This window comes from Desmodus rotundus, chromosome 11 (genome assembly GCF_022682495.2).
Source record: "Desmodus rotundus isolate HL8 chromosome 11, HLdesRot8A.1, whole genome shotgun sequence".
In the NCBI taxonomy this organism is placed as follows: domain Eukaryota; kingdom Metazoa; phylum Chordata; class Mammalia; order Chiroptera; family Phyllostomidae; genus Desmodus; species Desmodus rotundus.
In genome coordinates this window covers 101,839,065-101,863,563 of record NC_071397.1, presented here as the reverse complement: position 1 = coordinate 101,863,563, position 24,499 = coordinate 101,839,065, and the positions used below count along the sequence as shown (strand labels likewise).

Genomic DNA, 24,499 nt, shown 5'->3' with positions numbered 1-24,499 from the left:
CAGGTAGGTAGGGGACGTCTGCATGGCCCGACCAGGCCGACTCGCAAAGCCACGTGAGGCTGCGCCGGGCAGCACGGGGCTCCATTTAAGGTGAGCACGGTTTCCACAGGTGCAGAGAAAGGCTGTCAGCAGCCTGTTAAGTGCCGGAAAAACAAGCCTGTGGACTGCCCACACCTGCACTGGCTTCCAGTTCAAGTCCGGCTGGCACGCTCCGTGGGTGTTGTGACCTGCTTCTCGGGCGATTGTGCCCTGGCCCCCAAGGAAACGCTCTGTCTCCCTGTCTGTATGAGTCAGCAAGGGGGGTAACCAAGGTACCATTCTGGCCATCACGGCTCGGGGGCTGGAGGCTGGGAGCGGGGGTCAGCCAGGCGGGTTCCCCCTGGGGCCTCTCCCCTTGGCTTGTGACAGCTGTCGCCTCCCCATGACCTCTGTGTGTGTCTGTGACCTAATCTCCTCATAAGGACACCAGTCCTATTGGGGGGGCCCACCTACATGACGTCTAGCTGATGATCTCTGTAAAGACCCCATCTCCAACTGGGTCCCACTCTGAGCCTCTGGGGGTTAGGGCTGCAAAGCATGAATTTTCGGGGGTGCTGTTCAGGCACAACAGTCCGTGCCTATAAATGACCGACGGCTGTGTTGGAGATCTTTGCGGGCACGGAGTCCTAACCCACGTGTCCTTTCAAAACTTACCTTCAAAAATCTCTTCCAGTGGAGGGATGTACTCATTCATCGCAGCTGTGTTTCACTCCTTTCGGGGGCCGTGTAGGTAGGATCCACATGAAAAGCCAGTCCATGTTTCCGTTCTCCTACCAAGGAGGCCAGTTAGCTGGTTTCCAGTGTTTGTGCAGTCCTCCCCGGGGACCCTCGTGCGCCCCCCACCACCCACCTGTGATCGGGTATGCTGGAGTTTTCCCTGGTCTGGGCCCCGAAGAGTGACGTCGATGGGCCACGGGACAGGCACTCGCCCAAGTTAACGTGCTGTGGACAATCCCTCTCCAAAGTGGCTGAGCTGGGTTAGGGACCCTCAAGCCAGGCGTCAGATGTCTGTGCCTCCGATATCACCTTTCCCGCTGCCTGCAGCCCGGTGCACCTGTGCGGTTGTAGAAGCTCAGGCTTCGCTCTGGTGAGGGCGGAACACGCCTCCCCACACCGTGTGTTCACCGCCACCTGTCCACTTGCACCTCTGGGGCTGGTGCTTTCTGAGTCACTTGGTCTGCAGGAACAAGAATATCCTTCTGGTTCGTGGCCTAGTTGACGTTGTGATAACTTTTGTCATGCAAAATATCTTTTCTTAAATGTAACCAAATCTATTGATTTTTTAAAAATAGTATGCGGATTTTTGAGTTGTTTCAAACATGCCTCAGCAGTAGAAGTAAAAGTATAATGTTCTGAAAGCCCTTTAAAGAATTACGTTGTTCAGCCTCTTCCTGTTTGGGTCTTGAACTAAGTTTTGGACGTGGGATGAGGCTGATTAGTCAAGTGGTCAGCACCATTCATTGAAGAGACCATCTCTGTTCCCACTGTCCTTCGGGGTCAAGTTCGCTGTCGCGGAGCTCTCGGTACAGGTGGGCTCTCCAGGCTCCGCCTGTTGCTGCTCGGATTCAATCTCTTGGGCAGCCGAGTGCTGGCCGTGCGGGGCTGGCCGTGCGTCTCCCGCAGGCCCTTCAAAGCAGCGCTGGCCCTTCTTCATCCCCCCTTCGAACTTGCATTCCAGGAAAAAATCATCCTGCTTGGATTATGACTGTTAATGACATTAAATTTATACGTTGATTCTATGATTTTCATCCTTAAATATAACATTTATCTTCCTTCACTTAAACATTTTAAAAAAATGTTTATCATCTTTTCTGCAAATTTTTTACCTGTTTTTGTTAGATTTAAGCTTTTACACTTTGCTGGTTTCCTCTCCTTCTCCTTTCTTTCCCTCCTTCCTTATTTTTTTTGCCGTTGTGAGTGCCATCCCCCTAAATCGCTCCCCGCTGACGCACGAAAGCACTGCTGACTTCGGAATGCTGCTTCCCGCCCACTGAACTCCTCATGCGCTCTGATCGAATGCGTAGGCTGTCGGCAGGTTTCTTGGATTTTACGGAGAATTATATCATCTGCAAACAATGCCAGTTTTGTTTTATTCCTCTCAGCTTGTGTGCATGGGTTTCCTTTACTGTGTCTTTTGAGCTTAAAAGCCCTTGTGCGGTAGCCTCGCCCGTGGCCCCCGCTCTCTGCAGCTCTGGGCCGAGCCCTTGCTTTCCCGTGTGTCTGCAGCCCTTCCCGGTTGCGCTGTTTCCTGAGGTTTTGACATCTCAGGTAGTGAGCACATGCTCTGCAGCCTCCTTCCGCTGTGCGCTGCCTGCCTCCTGGCCGGTTCTCCTCGCGTCCCTGGGGGTGTGTGGGCACTGTGTTTGCCTCTGCCCGGGGACTGGGGTGTATTCCCGGCTTCACGGGAAAGACCAACTTCACGTGAAATTTGAACCATGCCGCTGTTAAAAAGCTGTGCCCAAACCCGTGGGAGAAACAGGTCCAGTGGTTCCTGTTAAGCAGGTTAGAAAAATGCTGTTAACCTGGGCCCAAGTCACGTCAGATCAAGTTCCCGGGTTGTCTGTTGCTGACCGGCGAGCCTCTGCCTGCTGACCCTTCCCCCAAGGCCGGCCCCTGATTGACCCAGTTTCAGCGGCGGTCTCGTCACATCCCCTGTCAGGGCCAGGTCCCCTGTCCTGTCCCGCCATGGTGGTAAAATCCACAAAGGCAAAGCTCACACTTAAAAAAGGCAAAGGACTTGAGTAGGGTTCTCTCCAAGGAGGATGTGCTGGCAGCCAAGGAGCAGGTGAGGTGAGGTTCGGGTCCCTAAGCATCAGGGAAACACAGATAAACCCGCAGTGAGAGCCACTTGCCGCCCAGGGCGTGGCAACAACAACAATAATGATGGAGGAAAGCAGAAGGTGGCAGGTTTTGAGTGACGTGATGCAGAAGTCGAGACCCCTGCACGTCTCCGGTGGGAGTGGGAGTCGTTCGTCTGCTGTGGGGAAGACCTGTCAGCTCCTCAAAGAAGTTAAACACGTGGCCCACAGATGGGCGGTCAGGGAGCCGGGGCGGGAGGGCGGGCTGCCATCAGGATACCCCGTTTCTAGTCGCAGCCTGGCCACTGCTGAGACTAGTCACTCTCCCTCCTGGCCTGCTTTACCTGGGAAGACACGGGTCCCAATCCAGGACCAGCCAAGGGCCGAGGAGGGCGGCTTGCTTGGTTGCTGCATAACATCACCTTCTAGTCCCTTCTTGTCTGAAAATGCAGAAGGTGCTGTGGACCCTGGCGCCTTGGGTCCCCAGGGCGGGGCAGAGGACCTTAGGGGAGGGGCAGGGGCAGGGAAAACAGGTCGCTTTCCCGACAGTTTGGGCCACAGGTGGAATGAGCATCCTCCTCCTTTAGGAGACCCCTCCCCCCGCCCCCGGGAGGCCTCACAGAGCAAAGGCCTGGCTTCTGCTGGGGGCTCCCAGGCTCTGTCTCTGCTGCCCTCCTGTGGTGGACGTGGTGCAGGCTGGGAGGGGACAGCCGCTGCACCGAGCCAGGGCTGCAGCGCCCTGGACGCAGACTGGAAAACAGCTGCCTGCAGCAGGGCTGGGACCCCTCCCGTTTGCGTGGGGTGGGGGGGCTGTGTCTGCTGCAGCCCCCACCCTCCAAAGACAGGAAAAGAGAAAAGTCTGGAGAAACCCTGTGCCTGAAATGAACTGTTCTGGTAACTTCTAAATGGTTTCAAAATGACGGCAGGTGGAGTTGATTTATGGCCTCGTGGTTGGTAAGAAAATTCTGGTGGGGCCCAGCAGGTGGTCATTCCTGAGTCCGACGGCGCCATCTGCTGGCCCTCCTGCTCCATCTCACCCTCCCTAGCCTCAGTGGCTACCCAGTCGGAAGGGAAATGAGGCCACTCAGTTCAGACACGCCAGGGTCTGGTGCTGGAGTGTCACAGATGAGAAATGGCCACCACCCAGTGTCCTCAAAGAACAGTGAGGTGTCTTGGGGCCTCCAGTCCGGGGAGCCCCTTCATTCTCCTACATCATCGTCACGGCCACCAGTGGCTGAGGGCCGCTGGGCCCCCAAAACGTCCTGGCTGCCCCATGAGGAAGGTCCTGCCTCACCCCAACTTTGTCCACGAGGAAACCGAGGGCAGTGGTAGAGGGACTCGCCCCGTGACTGGTGCCGGAACTGGGGCTCGAAACCCTGGACTGACGGTGTCCGTGACCGTGACTAGAACTTGAATGAGGTCCGTGTGTCTGCAGAGTAGGGTTCTCTGCTGCCCTACAGGAGCTGGAACGAGCGTCTTGCACCGACCGTTTGTAGTGGCTGCGGCTGATGGTGAAATGCTGTGCACGGAGATTACATCGGAGACTTTGGGGGGTTGAGCTTTGAGGGGAACCCCATCACTTCCTTTGGCTGCGTGAGCATTGCACGAAAGCCTGCCAGTTCCCCTCCGCTGGTGCTTCCTGCAGGGCTTCCTGAGAGCCAGAGACGTACCGCCGATCGTTTAAAACCATGTGGAGGCTAATGTTTAGACACAAGAAATTCCCCGGCCTGGTGAGTGTCCCCGGCCCGTCCTCACGTGCGACGCCGGGCACGGCGCCTGTGACTCAGAGCGATTCTCTCCCCACCCTCTGCTTCCACAGGGCAAAGGCGACCCCACCTCGCAGGCCCCGCCACCAGCTGTGCCGGCCGAGGTAAGACGCGCTCTCCGCTGGCTTGTGTCTCTCCGTGCACCTGTGAGCCACGTTTCTAGAGAGGTGCTGGGCGCAAAGTCTTCCTCGGTTGTTCGCTGTCTCACACTGGCCCACGTCCCCTGTGCATTCGTGCGGTGCCGTCTGTGCACAGCAGGGGTCTGCCCAGCACCACCCCCCCGGGACGTCCAGCTGTCCGTCGAGACCAATGTGTTCAGCCTGCGGGGACCAGAGGGGCGATTGTGTATGCGACTCTCTGTGCGGGATTCTTCTAGAAGCTGCAGTTACAAACGGCCAAGGAGACGCCCAAGTGAGATGCCGCCGGAACAGGGCCGGCCGTGCCGTGCCCGCGGCCCACGGGCGGCGGGGCGGTGGCCGGCCTTGCCCTTGTGCGGCCTTACTCTGCGACTCCTGTGTGCAGAGTCCAGGCTCCCATCGGAAGCTTTGCTGGAGTTAGGCCTACAATGGATCCCTGGAGATGGAGGTCGTTTCTGGTAGTGTTTTGAGCAGCTCTGTGGTTTGAATGGTAACGTTATAGATACGAAATTTTACGAGGTGGTGTTCGGGGTGTGTTTGTTTCTGTGGCTCCCGCGGTCTCGGTGGGTCGAATGCTATGGCATGGCTGGGTGTCTTTAGTTCACATGGCTGCAGGGAGCGGCAGTCTGGTTCACACGGAACAAAAATGCTCCTGTTTTTCTGCGTATTTGGCCACTTTCTCATTGCCCCCCGTCCCTGGCCTTGGGAAGGTGCACGCTTCCCAGTGTCCTGTGTGGGCAGGGACCACGGGAAGGGGCACAGGCTCCTAGCTGCTCACCACGGGCCCGTGAGTCCCGAGGGCTGCGGGGTCCTGGCCGGGGCCGGGAGCTTGTCACCCTGGAGCAAAGGCAGCAGTCAGAGTGGACGACCCTGCGCCGATCCCTGACACGCCCGATCCCTGACACTCCCGATCCCCACCGCCCACCACCGAATCCCACTGGCCCACGGTTTGCACACTTACAGTGTCCCCTTGGACCCCCATGTGTTTTTATTAACAGCCCTCCACTAAGAATTTGGTTGAAAAGCTTCTTGGAACCATTATCTCATACAAATTAGATTTCCTTCTTAGAAAACAAACATCGTGTGGGTAGAATTGAAGGTTATGGTCGCTGGTGACAGGTGATGTAAAATCTCCAGGGGGCTGTAATTATCTCAGCCAAGCGACTGGAAGAATGCCTGCCTGCTCTTGGATTGCATCCCGGGGTAAATGAACTCAGGAAGCGGGGGTGTGGTGGTTGGAGAAAAGAGCCCTTTTCCTCCTTTCTGGTAACTTCCTTCCCGTCCAGTCTGTAACCTGATCGGGAAGGAGACAGGTCACTGCCGTGGGCGGGTCTCGGCAGACCGACACGTGAGGAGTGGTGCCGCGTGGAAAGATCCGAAGGGACATTTTCCATCTGCCACCGGCACCCGCGCTGAGACTGGCCTCGCCAGACAAGAACGGGGTTTCAGTGCTGAGTACGCGTCTCCTTTCCGTGTCGGAAACGAACGCAGGAGAACTGAACAAGGGTGTGTCTGGCGAGGAGTCACTGGGGTGTGTGACATGCATGTGGGTGTCGTTGTGAATCATCCCCTAGAGGTCAGTGACCCGTCCTACGAGGTGCCACCAGGGAGAGCCAGGGCCGGGAGAGAGCTTTGCTTCCATCAGGCCCCTGCCTCCCGGTCACGTCCCACGTCGGGCCCTGGAGAGCGCCCCAGAGCAGCGTGGCGGCAGCCTGAGCCGGCCTGGTCCCCTCCAGGACATGGCCGTGTTTCCTATTCGCCTTGAGTGTGACAGGCAGGAGGCCCTTCTTACGTTCAGGACAAAGGGGCACAAGCCGCCCGACGGCACTGGGGAGCGCTCTGGAAGCCCGACGGCACTGGGGAGCACTCTGGAAGCCCGACGGCACTGGGGAGCACTCTGGAAGCCCGACGGCACTGGGGAGCACTCTGGAAGCCCGACGGCACTGGGGAGCACTCTGGAAGCACGACGGCACTGGGGAGCACTCTGGAAGCACGACGGCACTGGGGAGCACTCTGGAAGCCCGACGGCACTGGGGAGCACTCTGGAAGCCCGACGGCACTGGGGAGCACTCTGGAAGCCCGACGGCACTGGGGAGCACTCTGGAAGCCCGACGGCACTGGGGAGCACTCTGGAAGCCCGACGGCACTGGGGAGCACTCTGGAAGCCCGACGGCACTGGGGAGCACTCTGGAAGCCCGACGGCACTGGGGAGCACTCTGGAAGCACGACGGCACTGGGGAGCACTCTGGAAGCACGACGGCACTGGGGAGCACTCTGGAAGCCCGACTGGCCCGTGAGGGAGCAGGGAGGAGGAACACCACATGAGAGGGCGACCGGGCCCCCTGTGTAGAACCTGAGCACACACGTGGCCGCTGGGGCCGGGGCAGGGGACCTGTGCCTCTGGCGAGGAGCAGCCTGATTTACTCAGACAGCGTGGTGGCCACTCCGGTGGCGAACTCGGCAACTAGCCGTTGTTGGTGGGTTTCACTGGGTAGACAGTTTCCCAGCTCATTGAACTTCCTTTCTCTGTAAAGGTTTCACTCTTCATTCGTTTCATTTTATGAAAAGGACTTTAAAAAGGAGACGAAGGAGGTTGAACTCTAAGGGGAGGGTGCGTTACGTGTCCCCGCACCAGCCTCACCTGTGTGAGCGTGGCAGTGCCTGAGCAGCAGGCGTTCTTGGGGCTGTCTCGGTCCCTGTCTCCTCTTCCCCTTTCTTACCGCTCTGGCGTGAGCACACGTGCCCCCCCGCCAACCCCCCCCAGGACTGCGCCGCTCGGTCGTCTGCGGACTCAGTGGGACTTGAGTGAGTCAGAGCAACTCTTCCCTGTGGTCCCCTGCTGCTCGGGGTGGAGGGAGTGACCCCTCCCGGTCACGGTGCGAACAGGAGGCCGGCCGAGCCTGCAGGGTGGAGCGACACAGGCTGACCACAGAATGGAAAGGACTCTGAGGCTTCTGCCCGGCCGTGACAATGTGGGACCTGCCTGACACACACGTGTGGGCTGCCTCCCTGACATCGGGGTGTGGGGGTGTGTGTTGTATTTTGATGTTGTTTTAATTCTCAGTAATTTGTGAAGCAAGCTGTTCTTCGATATGCAAATCAGGTGACGCAGTGTCCCAAACTAGGCCTTTGGAAAGGACCTCCGAGAGTTAAAGTGCTGACGGGCCTGGGACCAGGTGGCCACGCGGCACACACTGCCGATGTCCACCGGCCCCATGTCTCTGTGTGAGTTCTTGGTGGGTGGGGCCCTGCCCCACAGGTTCCTGTGTTGCATGCAGCTCCTGGCTGAGTCGCGAAAGCGGCCTCCAGATCAGAACTTTGAAACTAAAACTTCAGCTGGGTTCTCCCTGGTGACTGTCCTTCCGGCCGTGGTGATGCTCTGAGCCCTCGGGGCCCAGGGCGGGCCTGCCTGTCTCCTTGTCTGTTTCACCCAACGCCGCCACCCCTCTGCTTTGCCTCCTGGAGCCTATGAAGTGGCGCTCGGAGACGATCCTGCCTTCTGAAGGTGACGGCTGTGTGACGGTGACGATGGGGACAGCAGAAGATGGCTCGAGCACAGGGAACAAATACAGAAGCCTGGGGCTCCATCTGTCTTCTGGGACAGACAGTCTGCCATGAGGTGGCCAGCTCGGCTCCCAGCCACGGCTCTGAGCCCATTCGGCACCGTGACTCACGGGGACTCGCTGGGACTCACTGGGACAGCACTGTGGGGCCGGGGGCACAGGAGGGGGATGGGACACGTGGGGACTGCCGTGGGCTACAGGGTGGGGCAGACTCTCTGGGGCAGGTGGGGCACCCAGGGAAGTTTCCAGAACAGGGTGTTAGCAGAGGAGATGCCTGCGACGGAAAAGGAGCTCATCTGCAGCCTCTGAGCTCTTACAATTTTGCCCTCGAATAATCACAGCAGAGGCAGATGCAGCGTCATTCCTGCGCCGCTGTCCTCATCGGCGGCCCCTCCAAACCTGCGTGGCACTGCCGCAGGCAACAGTGACGTCTCGGGGGCAGATTTTGAGTCAGGAAAATCCTTTGATTTAGGCCAGACTTTTAAACTTTCTTTTGGGACAGCTGGAGAAAAAAACCAAAATTAATGTTAACAAAAGTTGACCCCAAATTTTAGCATATTCAGCTGTTGCCTACTTCCCAGCTTCCAACCCCAAAACAGACAAGATTTATGGAAAAAAATTCCCAAGGCTTTTCATTAAGTTCTAGGATCACAGGTGATATTTGTTCTTCTTCATAGTTTTTCTTAATTTACAAAGAAATTGAAACCATGAACACAGAAGTATATCTTAAGAAATTAGTTAAGGCTCAACTCACCCTAAAAATATTAAAACAGCTATAATCAGAGGCTGATGGTGTATTACATATGTCTTAGATAATGTCAGCAGTGGAAGGAGAAATTGGGTGACATTCAGTGACAAATGGCAAGAAGAGAAGTGGTGAGTTCGCTCATGGACAAGTCACCTCCGTCACTAACGCAGCCGGAAGGATGCCGTTGGCGTGACTATACGCCCAAAAGCCCACAGGGAGCTCTGTTGGAAATGTGTGGCCGCCTTGTGACTTTCCTGTGTCATCGTAAGGGTGGCCATTTGACACTGACCTCCAGTGGACCAGAGGAGCAGGGAGTGCTTTGCTCACTGGAGATGGGCATTCAGAGCGCTGTCACCGTGGGGACCGCACAGTCACTTCCCGCCAGGTCCTGTCACTTGTCGGAAGGGCCAATGGTCCCTGAGCACCTGACGTCGTCCCAGCCCGTCGTCCTCGGGTACCGTTTACTTGTGATTGTTGTTTTTCACAGAGGAGCACACGCGGGTCATGAGAAATGGGGTCCTTCGCCCCGAGTGGGCGCCCCCTGGCGGGGCCTGGCTGTGTGTCTCGGACCAGCACGATGCTGTCCGGATTCCCTTTCGTAAACGCCAGCTTGACACCGTGCGCCCTCTGCTCCAGTTCAGGCCGGCCGCCTCTGAAGCACAGTCTCAGAGAGCAAACAAGAGCTACGGGAAATCACGGTCATCTTTTCTAAGCCACGGAACGTTGGCTGTTTCCTCGTGACGGTGGGACTTCTGTGACCCTCCCTGTGCTAACGTGCCACCCATGAGCTATAGGACCAGGAACCCCACTTCCTTCCCACTGATGTGCGTGAAACACGGCCCAGCCAGTCACCTGGTGGCAGCAGTCGCCCATGTCACTGAGAGCCCAGGGTCCCTGCCGGTGGCAGTGGGTTGGCCTGGTTAGCAAGGGGCAGCGTCTCCAGCCCTTGCTTCCCTGCGGGAGAGACCCTGTTCCCGATTCCAGCGGCCTCACAGTCCTCATGACGGCAGCCCTGAGGCTGTTCCACAGGACTCCACCCTGGGAGCTCTCTGAGCCCCGCCCTTGGGAGGTGCCAGGGGGCCTGGCACTGTGGCCCTTGTGGGTGACTCCGCTTTGAGGAAGTTCGTTCCTTGGCACACAGAGATGGCTTCCCGCAAACTGGATGCTGATGGGACTTCTGCCGGAGGCTGAGCGAGTTTCCCAGGGCTGTGGTCAGGGAGCACCCAGTCCCGGCATCGGCCCTGCTGCGGGAGCTGGGGAGACCAGAGACAGCTCTGGGCCACCGGCAGGGGGCACAGCTCCCCAAGACACCATCACACACCTGAGCTGGGAGCTAGGCAGGGATTTAGGATGTGCCATGTCCTCCAACACGTGCACACACATACAGATACATAAACATGCGCATGCACACAGACATGCAAACACATCCATGATACGATAAACACAGAGACACACACAGAGACATGGACACACATGCACATGCACACATGCGCGCACACACACGTGCACATGCACACACGTACACACACGGTAAAGTGACGAGCGCGTGTGGCCCCTTCAGGCCTCAGTTCCCTTTCTGTGGCCCCTCCGTGCGGTTCTGTCCACTTGTCCTGGTCCCGGTGGGGTGAATGCCACACCCAGGGCCTTACCATGAAGGGCTTCCTTGTGTCTCACGAGGCCACCGAGTGCGGGGCAGTCCTCGGCAGCTGCCCTCGGAGGCCTAGTCATCTCCGGGCCCTGGGCGGCTTCCTCCCGTCGGCCCCAAAGTCCGGGTGCTTTGTTCTCATCATGAGGCTGGGGCGGCCGTGGGTAAAGTGTGCCCGCTAATCCACGTCTGTTCCTGGGCCTGTGGTCGCAACCCAGCCCGCTTCCCCCGGGATGTGGAGGATGCTGAGAGGGGCCTGGGCACTACAGCGGCAGGCGGGACAGCCTGGTTCACGGGTGTTAGAGGGAGACGTGGCCCAGTGCCTCACGGCCGGCACAGCCGGGGCCTAACGGCAACGTGAGCGGGGCGCTGTTGTGCCGGGGGGGGGGGTTCTTTCTTGGGCCTGGTGTGGGAGCGCTTCAGTGCCATTGCCGGGGGACAGAAGCCCCTTGAGACCACAGCAGCGGCCCCTGCAAAGCAGTGGCCAAAAAACACTGCGTGGTTCTCCAGAATGACTTCTTTGCAGGGTGTGTTTGGAAGCTGAGTATGCCCCAATGGTTATGACGGTCTCTCACACATCAAATAAAAGGCAGTTTCCCAACCTAGTCACCATGGCAACACTCAGTTCATGCACTTACATATACCTGCAGTTACGTTCCATTAAAGATGAAAGGTTCCACCCTGGCTGGGGCGGCTCAGTGGATTGAGCACCAGTTTGTGAACCAGAGGGTCGCTGGTTCAATTCCCAGTCGGGGCACATATCTGGGTTGCAGGTCAGGTCCCCAGTTGGAGGAGCACGAGAGGCAACCACCCACTAATGTGTCTCTCCCTCTCTTTCTCCCTCCCTTCCCCTCTCTGAAACTACAATGAATAAAATCTTAAAAAAAAAGGAAAGGCTCCTATTGCAAAGCCACTGGACCTGCTGTGACCACCATTCAGATGGAGACCAAAGACCCTAACTGTTTTGCAAACGTGTTTGCAAAAGCAGGAAGCCCTGGGTAATTAATTGCCCTTGAATCCTCTTGGGAGAACGCACTGAATGCAGGGGGGCAATCGGATGCTGGCACCAAAAGCCCACTCACTCCCGCTCAGGCCGGCTCAGGCCTTCCGTGCCTCCGATTCTCACCGTGGTCTCTGTCCCGTACCTGTCCAGTCTCCGTTCCGTACCTGCGCACACTGCCACCAGGTGGGGAACAGGGACTGTCACTGAGCGGCTGGTTCTCGTGGTTTGGTTCACATTTTTGGTTGAAGCTTTTTTGAGCTTCCCTGTAGCCGGTGTTAATCTCACCCGGATGGTTTCCAGGGGAAAAGTCCTCGGACCCGCCCACCATCCGTCTGACCAGCCCAGGTGAGGGAGCTCAGGTGAGGGAGCCCCACCGGAGCACCACCCATTGCCTCTCGTTCCGTGCGGAACTTTGGCAGCGTTGCCCGTGGTTGGGTGAGGTGCTGTTGGTGGCCCTGGGGGTTCTTTTCGGCAGGGGACTGAGAAATGCACCCTCAGGGGGAGGTCCTCAAACAGTTTCTCAAGGGGCCTTGATTTTATCCTGTGCACGAAGTAACCCCAGAAATGTCGGTGCCCCAAGTAAGCCCACTTTCCTTTCTCCGAAGAGCCACACCCCACGTGACGTGGTGTTGGGCATGCTCTGAATGTCCCACGTAAGGCGAGCACCTTTCCCAAGGGGGTCAGTGTGTTACCGATGGTGACAATAAATCCCCGTGTGTTTGAGACCATCCCAGAGCTTCGGCCCCCCCCAAAAAAGCTCAGTACAAATTCCTTTTAAAACTTCCATCAAGCCTGGATGCTATGTGCTTTGGGCAAACCAAGGGACTATTAAAATAATTAAGACAAAGTATTCAGGAAGGACCACAAGAGCCCAGGTTTTAAGGACAATATTTCATATTGTTCTTCTTAAACAAATGCTCAGCAGTACTGTGGAGTGGGGTTGGGAGAGGCGTAAGCTTCCCATTGCCATGGCAGTGACCGGTGGGAGGCGATGGGGCGGCAATTGTCACTGGGAGGGGACAGGGCGGGGCGGCCGTCCTCGTCTGTTGTGGGAGCTGGGCCTTTTGTGAGTGACGAAGGTTGTTCCCTGGAAGTCCAATCATTCCCGGGAAAGACTGCGTACAGATTCGAAGATCCAGAGCTTCTGAAAGGAGTGAGGTGTGGGTTTTTTCAGAGACAAGAAACAGAACTGTATTGTTAAGCCTCTGGTGGTCTGACAAACGGACAATTCAAGGCTGGCCAGCAGGGACTGCCTGGAACCGGACGTATAATGGGGGAGAAGTCTGCTGGGAATGGGAAGAATGCTGGTTTCTGTGAAGTTCCCTCTCTCGCCGCAACTCGCACATGAACAAGCCACGTTTTATTCTCCAAGTCACTGCTCGAGAGCGTGGTCATTCTGTGTGGAAGCTGCTAGTTCACGGCCGGGGCTCCGGGACGGCAAAGATGCCTGTGTGCAGGGAGACGCACGGCGCGCACCTGTGAAAACCTAGGTCACAGGCTCCTAGCAGTGTTTCCAATGGAGCGTGTGGTGAACAAAACCATAACTTAGCATGCCCCCCCCACACCGGCCAAGGGCTGACCCGGTAATATGTGTGCCGTTTGTACACACGTGTACATGCACGCACCCTCACACGGATGAACGCATCCCAGAACACGGGGTGTATGTGCCCCCGGAGCACGGCAGAGGCTGACCGTCGCTCTGGCAACGCGGCTCCTGGAGTGGTCACCGTGGGAGGAAGGACAACTGTGCTTGACCTCTTCCCGTTGGCTGGAAAGGACGTGTTAGGGTAGGCCCACCCCTAAATCAGGGTGATTTCTGTCCGCTGCGGTCTCGAACGTTCTTTGTCTGCCATTTCTTCTTTTCCGGCCCTGCAATTTTCACCCCATTCAGGTCCCATCCACCCGCACACCGTGACTTACGTTACGTGTCACCTGAAAACAGAGAGCTAGTTGGACGTTTTCCAGAGCACACCTTTCAGACAGAAGGAGGAGCCCACTTCTGTCCTGCCAGGAAGTGAAAACCAACAATGAAAAGGCGGGTCTCAGCCAGCGTCGCTGGCCCAGCTCTGGGCCCCTGTGGTGCACTGAGAGGTGCTTCATGCTGACCGTCGGGAGCCTCTGGCTGCCCGCAGACCAGCCACATGTGAGTGGCCCCGGGCTGGCCGCGAGGGAGGGCGCCTGGGGCTCCGTTCCACAAGGAAGGCGAGGCCAACTTTCTGTCCCCCAGACAGGACACACCCCGAGCTCGGCTGAAGTCCTTGGAGAGAAAGCGTGTGTGCAGGGAGCGTGTGCCCGGGTGCGCGTGTGGATGTCATGCGGGTGCCTGGCACGTGTGGGCGTGCACGTGTGTGCCTGCGCGTGTCCGTGTGGGGAGTGTTGCCCGAAGGGCGTTTCTGCAAACTCGAGGTGCGTTCGCCGACCCGGCGTCACCGAGAACCGGCGTTATTTCTCGATTTCTCTCCCTTCTTGCCGCGGAAATGACGCAGGTAAGGAGACTGGGAGGTGCCCTTTGCACTCAGGCAGGCGGCAGGTGCTTGGCTTCGGGGAGGGGTCTCGGGCCGCCCCTGGCTGTGTCTCTGACCAGTTTGAACGTTTGACTTGTTGGGTGGGATGGGGATTTGGCCAGACAGGTGAGAGTACGTGTGAGGGCTTGGGTGCGCCGGCAACAGGGCACTTAGAAGAGATGAAGCAACCGCCTGTAGGCTGGTCCCCTCGGGTCCCCTGTCTCGGGGGAGTCCCGCCAGGTCTGGTCTGTGTCTGTGCATCTCCCAGCCTGACCTCGGGTGGGGTCACCGTGCTTGGCAGTGGGGACCGGGAATTTGCAGGATATAACAGCAACACCACTCATGAGTCTGCCCAGGCGGTCCGGGCAGCACAGGGCGGTTACTGGTCCTGCTTTGCTGCGACTCCTGGGCCACGGAAGGGGCGGGTAGAGCCTCCCTCAGAGACGAGTGTTTTAACGGTGAGCAGACCTCATGAAGCATTCACGCATTCCCTCCTGCATCTTATAGCTTAACAAGCTACTGTCCGGCCCTGGACTGGACTGAGTCCAGGACAACTGTCGCGGGGTCGAAGAAAACCACTCCAACAAGAAGGGGGTGTGCCGAGAAGCCGGACAGCGCGCGGTGTTCAAGGACCGTGTGAAATGGGGGAGCCGGCAGGCAGCACGTAGACTGGCTAGAAGCTTTGTGGGTATAAAACCTCGTGTGCATTCCGATTTCGTGAAATGTGGAGGAGGAGGAAGGGCCCAGGAGCGCCTGGGGCGGGTTTAGGCAGTGGCACCTGAGGTCAGGCAGAAATGGCAGATCAGGGAGGAAGAGCACCCCCTCCCCCCCTCCCCCCCAGCGGTGGGCTGGCTCTCAGGCCCTGCACCCCCTGGCCCCCGAAAGGAGCTGTACCCTGCTCCTGGCCTCTCTGCTCCCACAGGTTGACTGCGGATCATTCTCAGTTTTGTCCTTGAAACGGTCCCCGTTTGCTGACTCTCGTCACTGTTCGCCTCCCATCTTTGCTTCCGAGATCAGACGAGATCGGGCGCGTTCAGGGTGGTATGGCCGTAGACCGCCTCCCATCTTTGTAGGGTCCTTGAGCTGAGAGTGATTTTTCCATTTTTAACTGGGGAAAAATAAGCAAAGCAAGAAGATTTCGTGGCTCATGAAAAGGAATGGATAATAAAACTTCTGTGTCCACAAGTGAGGTGTCATAAGAACCTGGCCGTGCTTATCACTCCACCTGTGGTCTGGGGCTGTTTTGCTGCTGAGATGTGACAGTCACGGGGTGTGGCCGAGGCCGAGTGGCCCCTGCAGTACTCACCCCTGTGCCGCTGCAGGAAAAGGGACCAGACCGTTGCCACGGCCCACTGCCTCGTTTCCCAGGCACAGGCTGAGGGGTGCGACCCTGCGGTCTGGGAGCCCCCACAGAGCCCAGGCTTCCTGCGGGTCTCAGTAACTTCCAAACGTCTGGTGATGTGCTCACACGCGTGTGCACGTGGCTGGATTTTTAACCTGGTTAGCCTTCTTCCCTCCCCCCCCCCCCCGATTTTATTAACAAGTGAAATGTCTGGAAATGTTGGGGCCTCGTGTTTTCTGAACTCAAGGTTGGTTGCTCGAGAGTCGGCTGCCCTCACGGGGTCGGCCACGTTCTCATCCCCTCCCTGAGCGTGTTGGGGCGGGGGCAGGGGCAGGGGAGCTCTGAGACAGTCCGCAGGGAAACAGCTGCTAATGACTGTCTTGGAAACTCATCCTCACAAGTCCATGTTTGGGGGGCAAGTTCCTTTGACCACTTTGAAAGGAGTGAGCCCAAACTCTACCATCTTGTACCCTCAGACAACTTTGCATTTTATTGTAGAATTAAAGAATCGGTAGGTATTGGTTTAGAGTCTGGTGTGGCCTTAAGAGTATTAATTTTACCCACAGAAGCATGGAATGCTTTAGTCTTTTTAGAGGGAAGAGTATTTTCAAAGGCCATTGGGCTTTCCTGGTGCAGGGGTTCAGGGGGAGACTGGCCAGGCTGGCTGCCGCCTCCTCCCAGGCCGGCCCTGGGCACCGCTCTGCCTGTCTGAAGCGTGGCCGGGGCAGATAAGACCCTCGCTACTTCCCTTTTCTGTTTGCAGCTAAGGAACTTGTTTAGGGGAAGTGGATGTAAACTCACAAAGCCATTTTTGTCTTTGTAGAAAAATGTCCAATCAAACAACCATCAGAGAAAAAAATCTACATCAAATTTACCTGCTCCAAGTACAAGTTCATTATGAGAGGTGCAACTGGCGAACTTTCTGGGACCTCCTGGGACTTAAAGAGATACACTCTACATGTCCAGCACTGTCCCTCCCCTCCCCCACGCACCATTCTTGAACCTCCACCTCTGTTCCCCGCCGGTCTGTTCTCCCTCCCTCCACCTGCCCCTTTTCCATCCCAGAATGCCAGTCTCCCACCCACGGCCCCTCCCTCAGCTTGTACACAGGTTCACTGTCCTCCTGCTAATTGGTGTAAGCTCTTCACACACCCATACACACTCACACACGCGCACACATACACGCAGGCGCACGCACTTTAACCCTGTGTTGTACATGTTACCAGTACTTCTTTGTGGTTTGCTTAAATATTGACTATGGAGTTTTGACGTTCAAAACTGTAAATTCAGTCTTGATTTCATGCCAAGAAAACTCGCGTCCGTCCAAAGGTCACATAAACGTTCGGCCTTATTCTGTTTTAGTACTTTGGTGTTAATTTTTCACATTTAGACTTGATTTTCCTGGCACGTTGCCTTGTGAGGTGTATCCTATGTATTTAATTATTTTTTCCAAACTTCTCACCTATTCTTTTCGAAACACCTGTTATATCGCCTTTTCTTTCTGTTCTGACTTCAGATGGCACTGTGCCCTAAACTCTTACGTGTACCTGGATCCACCTTTCGATTTTCCTCTTCCATTAAACTGACTTTTTATACTCTTTTTTTCCAGCTCTACTCAAGTAAGAGTGACGCACGATGTCATACAGGTCTCAGGCGGACACCGAGGTGCTTTGGGGCACTTATGTATTGTGGAGTGGGCATCGCCTTAGTGCCAGCTAACACCTGTGTGCGTGGGATTCCCAGTTCTCTTCTGTGGGGGGAATAGTTAGATCTCCTCTCTTAGCGATTTTCGGCGTGTGACGCAGTCTTATCAGCCATCGTCCCCACGCTGAGCATCGCGTTCCGGGAGCTCCTCCGCATCACACCTGGGAGTCTCCGTTTTCGTTACCACCTCTTCAGATCCCAGACTTCCTCTTGGTTCTGTCTTTACATCGTCTTAGCTGAGACCTTCTGCTCCTTGGCTAATGGTTTCCGTTTCTCCGTGTGCCCCGGTCTGTTTGCCGTTGCTTGTGGAAGCATCGTCGTCCCGGCTGCTCGGGAACCTTCGTCAGGCCCTCGCAACGTCTCTGCCATCCTGGCTTGACGTCGCTCGGTTGTCTATCTCCATCCTGACCGAGACCTTCCTGCTTCTGGGTATGATGAGTCATTTTTAACCGAAGGCTCGACTCTTTGGATATTAAGCTGTGAGCCTGCGGGCTTTATCTCAGGCTCTGGTTTAACAGGCCGCTCCGACACCCTTTCGACAGAGGAAGTGGTGGCCCGCATTGCGACAGGTGGAGAGCAAAGCATGCAGGTTGGCGCCGACTCCACGGGCTCTCCTGTGGGGGCTGGGGGTGGCTGCCTCAGCTCCCCCCCAACCTCCCCTGGCCCAAAAGGAGGGGTGGCCTCATCACCCCAGGGCAGTGGATGCCACCTGTGTGGGGGTGTTGGGCTGCCTCAGCACAGGACAATGCCCAACCCACTGAGCCACGCTAGCCGGGGCCAGTGATGGGTCTTAAAAGTGACTGAATTCTATTAGGACATCAAGTTCAATCCTAGGATGTTTCCAACAGAATCATTACATAATGATGAACATAGACTCGGTTAAATTAGGACTTTTTCCAGTTCCAAAAAAACCCAAAAACATTTTAATGAACTAAATATGAATTTAAATGCTAATACAATATTTATAATAGAGAACATTTTTCTTTTCTGTGCTTATATAATATTAGCAAGAAAATTCTCTTCTTTAGCGATAACAAGCAATAATAACAATAATAAAGTTACTCATGAGAGAATGTCGTAGTCAGTTCTCAGTCCACTTCGCCGCTGGAGCTGCCCTCTCAGAATCGCGCCTTGTCTTGGTAGCACCTTTATCTGTATTCTTTCTGGCGTTTTCTTCCATCGCTTCCAATGTGCCCAGGTAGCCACTGTCCTTAAATATAAGGCAATACGTTTTCATTCTTCCGTTACCTCCGCGTAGCACTTCACCTGTCATCCTCACCACCCCACCGGCCTTGTTTCTAGAAGGTTCCTGGGCACCTGGTTCTTCATAAGTCAGCACTGTTTCTCATTAAGAGTGACGCTGCCCTTTGGAACAGACAGGAGAACATTTTGTCGGAATGTTCTCCCGAGCCCCAGAGCACTTCCCCTCCCAGGAGTGCCGCACGAGCGCCCGTTTCTCCCGCGTGCTCCCACCGCCTGGTGGGGCCCTACGGGCCACCGGCCAGCACGGGCCCTCACTTCACTTGATGCTCACCGGTCCACGTTTGGTGAGTGCTGTCCAGTTGTACACCTGCCACTCCGGTGGTTTCCTCTTCCTCCGAACGGTTTTCATCACTGTCCTATTTTTGGGTCAGGTTTCTGTTTTTTCTCCTTGATAACCTTGTTAACCGTGTGATTATCTCATTCATACGGAAAGGGCATTTTAATTTAATTAATGTGACGACGGTCCTGGCTGGTGTGGCTCAGTGGATTGAGTGCCGGCCTGCAAACCAAAGGGTCGCTGGTTCGATTCCCAGTCGGGGCCAATGCCTGGGTTGCGGGCCAGGTCCCCAGCAGGGGGCACATGAGAGGCAACCACACAGTCATATTTCTCTCCTTCTCTTTCTCCCTCCCTTCCCCTCTCTCTAAAAATATGTAAAATCTTTTAAAAAATAATTAATTTAATGATAAAGTTTTACTCTGTCCTTCCCCCGCCTCCCACCAGTCACAAGTGCACTTTAAAAAGCAGACGCCCGAAACAACCCCGTAGCTCGCAAACGTCTCAGCGCTTTTTAGTGTTTGTAGAAGCCTGGGGGATGGTGGGGGGATGCTGACTATCTGCTGGTGCTTCTAGAAGAAGGACGTGACCTTGAGTCTCCTTGGCTACACACCGTTTGTTGTCAGCACCTGCATTACCGCTGTCCCAGGGTTTTCTTGTAAGTGCGAGAGGTGCCCGTGTGTCTGTGACTTGTGATCTAGTCCGACTCCCCGTCCTCATTCTCTGCGGTCTGGAGAGCTGTTTGCCAGACGTAACCTCGCCTCTAATGCAAAGCCCAGTTCCAGCTCCTCGACGGTCTGTGAGAAATCTGGGCCACTTTCTTCCAAAAAGATGGAACCGGTAGCCAGAATCAACTCACGCTCCTGTGAAGAAGGAAGTTGGACGAACGGAAGGAGGCTTGTGAAGCAGAGCCCCCGGGGAACCCACGCCGAAGCCCCATCGCGCGGTCTCACCATCTCCTCCATTCTCCTTTTGTTTTTTTCTCAAGTGGAAAATCAACACCTGGGAGCCGACAGGCGCAAGAAGGTTGACTGGATTGCAGGAAAGAAACTGGACGCTGCCAGCGATTCTGACCGTAACCGTGGGGACTGTCACCGCTGCCTTCCTCTGGACGAAGCCCCCGCCTTGATTTCACTTTCCCGTCTCCTTCCGGGAAGAAGCTTTGAGTGACCTTGAGGGAGACAGAGGGTGTCTTTCTAAGGACTCGGGTGTGTGGGGCCCATCCTGTGTGACCGCCGCTGGTCTGCTCCAGCTTTGGTCAGAAACCAGCTCCCATCGGGGTCTGTGTCTCTGTTCTATTCACGTGTAAGTAGGCGATACTGTGCCCTGGGCTTTGGCAGCACCTGTATTCCTAGCTTTAAATGCTGACCTCAGCTCACGGGAACGGAGCCCTGTGTACGGGAGGGACCATCAGGGCCCCCCTAGCCTCCCCCCTGCCCAAAGCAGCTCACCTCTCCTCCCCCTGAAGGGCTCACACGCCCAGGCGATTAGCGTCTGACAGTGTCCGTAGTTCCGGGATGGCAGTGCTGCAAAGGGCGTTTCACCCATGAGGGCAGCCACTGATCCCCCTATGAGGAAGCCCCGAGGGTCGCGAACCTGCCACGGGTGGTCAGGTGAGGTGACCTGGCGGCATGGGTCATGGTTAGGAAGTAATTACGAACGTTTTACCTGATTCAGCGGCCGTGTGTGGGGAGTCAGGCCAAATGATGCTGCACGGGCGCCCGTGAGAAGGACATGGGGAGCTTCGCTGCAGAAGGGGCCGAGTGTCCTCAGGGACGAAAGCCAGGCGGGTCAGATGTGTCTGCGGCTTTCGGGAAGGCAGGTCTTCAGAAGTCGGGACGACGACAAAGTTGGAGGGAAATAGCTCCCGAGAGAACAGAGACGTTCTTAGTGCATAATTTTTGGTGACACGTCTTCATGTGGTCCTAAGGAAAAGGAAAATGGAGAAATTATTTTCAAAAATTCTGACGCGATCCCACAGTAGCTTCCCTGGGGCAGTTTGTAAAAGGACAGGGGTGACAGGTAGCGAGCCGACACGTCAGGTGAGTGAACAAAGATCCCTAATTACAGCATCAGAAGGGAGAAGCCCCAACTTGAGCAAAGGGTATTTCTAAACCTTCGCGTTGTCTTATGTTGAGCTTGGGACACTAGAAGGTCAGTGACGACCACATGACTTCTGCATGGGTCGAACGAGCCGGCACGTAAGGTTCTTCCTCTGGTCAGGTCTCCTTGGGCAGACGAACCGTGTGGGTGGTTGGCGCAGGCCGCCCCCTACAGGGATACATGGGCATAAAAGATACTCTGTATCTTCTCGTGGAGAATGGTGCCTTAGTTCCTGCTGAGCGGCAGTATCAGATACTGCACAACAGCGACTTTTGTCAAGGCTGTCCTTCCACAAGGCGGGGAGACGCGTCACCCAGCGAGCGAGGAGCTTCCTTGTAGGGAGAACAGGAGACACTCACACCCAAGACACGGCATGCACTGGGGTCCAGGCCCCTTCGCTCCGCAGGCGAGGCCGGTGTTCCAGCAAAGAGGAGCCTGAGCCAGTGTGCCAAGCCACCTCCTTCGTATGCATTGCTGTTGTTTTTCTTGGCTTTCTCGCCAAAATTGCTAACACCAGTTATGCCGCTGTTAGGGGAAGCACGGAGAAGGGATGCCGCAGCGTGGTGGGCGTGCTGTGTTCACAGGGGACACACCCCCACCCGTGACATCAGCCGGATTCAGCCCTCCCCGGAGTGTGGGGTGGAGCATCCATTCGGTGTAGTTTCTTTTAGCTCCATCATCACACCAGCGGAGGGTGTTTCATGGATGATCTGAGTCCACGTTAGGGATTCCCGGCCACAGGTTTGGGGAGAGGCTCCTGTTTAGGAGACGGGAGGGGCGGCCTGCGCATCAGGGACACTGCGTGTCTGTGGCTTCAGATTAAGCTGTGTGGCCACTGGGACGTGACTGATATATATTCTCCCGGGGTTAAGTTCCCTTAGCGGAGGCCCCACCAATGCATGGTACCAGGAGATCCGAGTTCTAAAATGACAGAAGTACAGTCCCTGGCAGGAAAAGGATGAAAAGGGCATTAACAGGACGCTGAATCCCTCTCTGAGCATCCTACTTCCCGCCCTCCTGGCGTGTAGCAGGAACGGACCCCTGGGGTGGGGCGGCCAGGGTCTTGGGCGTCCTCCCGTTGCCGGAGCCACCTCTGGCTTCCCGCTGCTGGCTCCCTCCCACCTGGGCTTCGCTCCAGACTGGCAGGCTTGCAACAGAACAGGTGGCCACACATGCTAACTGGCCACCCAACGGGAAACACAGTCCCTATATTAGGCAAATGACCCCGAGGTGTTGGCTTGTCAGTTACTAAAAGGGGTTCTGACTTCTGCTCGCTGCAAGGAAAGGGAGAGCCTTGCCCTCTGCTGGCTTCTGGGTCGTGCCCACTGACAAGCAGCTGGATGTTTACAAATGCCACCGGAGGTGTGCTCGGGGACAGGTGGGGGGCGAGTCCGGATGCTCGCAGCAGAGGTCTGTGAGGGCCCCCTGGCTGTCATCGCCGTTGTCATCGCCGACTTGGGCGCTATGCTTTCTCGCTTCCGTCGAGCCTTCTCCAAATTCTATGGGGCGCTGTTAGTAAGTATTCTCGTCTCCGTGTCTACCAGCAGTTCGGGGGGAGCCATGTTTTCTTCTTCTTCTTTTACAGATGGTCCCCACTTGGAAGCCAAACTGGCCAGTCAGGTCATTAGTTTTTCAAAATCACGCATGCCGTTGGTAACCTTTTCTCCTCATTTCGTAACATTTCACCTGATATGAAACTCAGCGTATGCTACTTTTAAACCTTCACTCTTTTGACTTTTCATTTGTTTAGGGGCAAACATGTTGTCCTTTTTCTCTGTTTTTCTTTAAATTTCGGCTTGTAAATATTCCTTGCTGGGCATCGTGCCCGTTCTCTCTCTGGCGGACTCGGTCTCGTGTGGAGTTTGCTGAAGGTCAAAGACTCTTGGGTGTCAGCGCAGGTCCTGGTCCCAGGCCAGTGCCGACGGTGGGGTCCCCCTGGGTTCTCTTTAGTGAGGGGCGGCCTTAGTTTATCTAGAGCTTGAAGCACAAGGAGGGAGGGTGGGCTGAGCTCACTGTTTTTATATTTTTCTTATAGTTCTTCCCCTCATGTTTCTTTTGCCTTTCTGTCCTCATTTAACCCCACTTTCTCCTCCTGTTCCTCCCTGTTCCTCCTTCCAAGACAGCAGGGGCAGGGAGGTGACGGTCGGCAGGGAGGTGGGATCCCCGCTCCAGTGCCCTCACGCCCAACCCTCTGGCTCTGCCATGCCCCCTCGTTTCATTGCCTCTTTGCAGTTTGTAGTTTTTCCCCTCAAAACAGGATGCCCTGTCTTGTTACTGATCTCCATAGAGGGGCGATTTCATTGGCCAGCAGCCGCTCACATGAAGTCATGGATGGCTGCGTGAGAGCCGGGGGCCAGCACGCACCCCTGCGGCCTCTCCAGACCCTGCTGAGCACTGAGTGACACCGGAGCGGGGCTATTTTGGGACTGGCAGCCCGGCCGGTCTCACACTGGATTAGGGGGCAGCCACTGAAACCAGGAGCTCTCCTGGGAGGTTGTTATTGTTGGGGGGTTGTCAGGTGGAGAGGGGGGGCCGGGCACGGGGGTGAGGCGTCCAGAGAGCTGCCGGGGTCATGTCCTGCAGGCCGGGGCGTGGGGACAGACTCCGAGGCTGGTGCCCCTTTCCATAATTTCTACGTGTCCCATGCCACAGCCATGTCCAAAGGAAGAAGTGCAGCATCGCAAGGAGCCTGGGTTTCCCAAAACGAGTCATCGATGCGTGGACCTTGTAGGACCGGAAGTGTCTGTACTTTTTACTTCCGTGATTGTGTTTTAAAGCCGTCAGGAACAGACCACACAAGCGCATGTAGCCGGTGCCGTGGATCCTGCGCCCTGTGTGAGACCAGTTCAACCCACGGCTTGTTCGGAGTTTTCCCTGACGGACGTTCCTTATAAAACATCGCAGCAGAGACCTGCGTGCGAACAGTGCACCTCACCAACCCTGTCCGTGGCAGGAGTGTGCAGAGGTCCTCTTTAAAGAGGAGGGCAGGCCCGCGTCTGCGAGGCCAGCCCACGGGGCTTCAGTGGATGCCTGTGGCCACTAAAGCCTGGAACTCGTGGCTTCTCGCTCTCGCCACGGTGTTTGCTCAGTAGCCCGTTTCTGCCCATTTCGTGGGTGAGGAAGCTGAGGGCTGTCCCGATGGGCGACTCACTCAGTTACTGGGACAGCCGGTGGCAAAACTCGAGGCCATCCGGGTGGGTTGACTGCGGTGCAGGGTCCCCACACCATCCTGCCCAGGGAGTGGACACACGTCCCACCCAGCAGAGCTCAGGGAGTGGGTCGCCGTGCCTGCCGCCCGTCTCGGAAATGCAGGGCTGGGGTCTCCACGTGGGTCAAGGTGTGTAGGGCAGCCAGACGGGGGTCTCACAGCCGGGGCGCGCCTGTGTTTCCGCAGCAGCCCTGGGCGAGGACGCTCTGTGTCGGTGACCAGCGTCTTGACGTGGAAGGGTGGTCAGGGCTCCCTTGGGCCCCATACACAGCATCCCTCCCGGGTGGGCTCAGGTGAGAGCCCCAGGAGAGAGGCCTCTGCAGCTCCAGCAGGGGGCGCTGATGACCGAGGGCTGGACAGTGGGGTCTAAGTGCAGGGTGTGACCTGGGACTGTGGTGTGCA

At 56.5% G+C, this 24,499-nt stretch overlaps 1 protein-coding gene across 2 annotated transcripts in view; it reads left to right on the top strand.

The window, feature by feature from the left end:
• The window catches only part of RPS6KA2 (ribosomal protein S6 kinase A2), a 153,148-nt gene that overhangs the window by 28,424 nt on the left and 100,225 nt on the right, over positions 1 to 24,499 (top strand). The window contains exon 1 of one of the 2 annotated variants that reach the window (XM_045188969.3): positions 22,188 to 22,404. The exons of the other annotated variant lie outside the window; for it this stretch is intronic. Within the exon in view, the coding sequence (XP_045044904.2) occupies positions 22,240 to 22,404 (165 nt within the window). The 5' untranslated portion in view covers positions 22,188 to 22,239. Of the gene's footprint in view, positions 1 to 22,187; positions 22,405 to 24,499 lie in introns of those variants that run through there. 2 annotated transcript variants of the gene reach the window in all.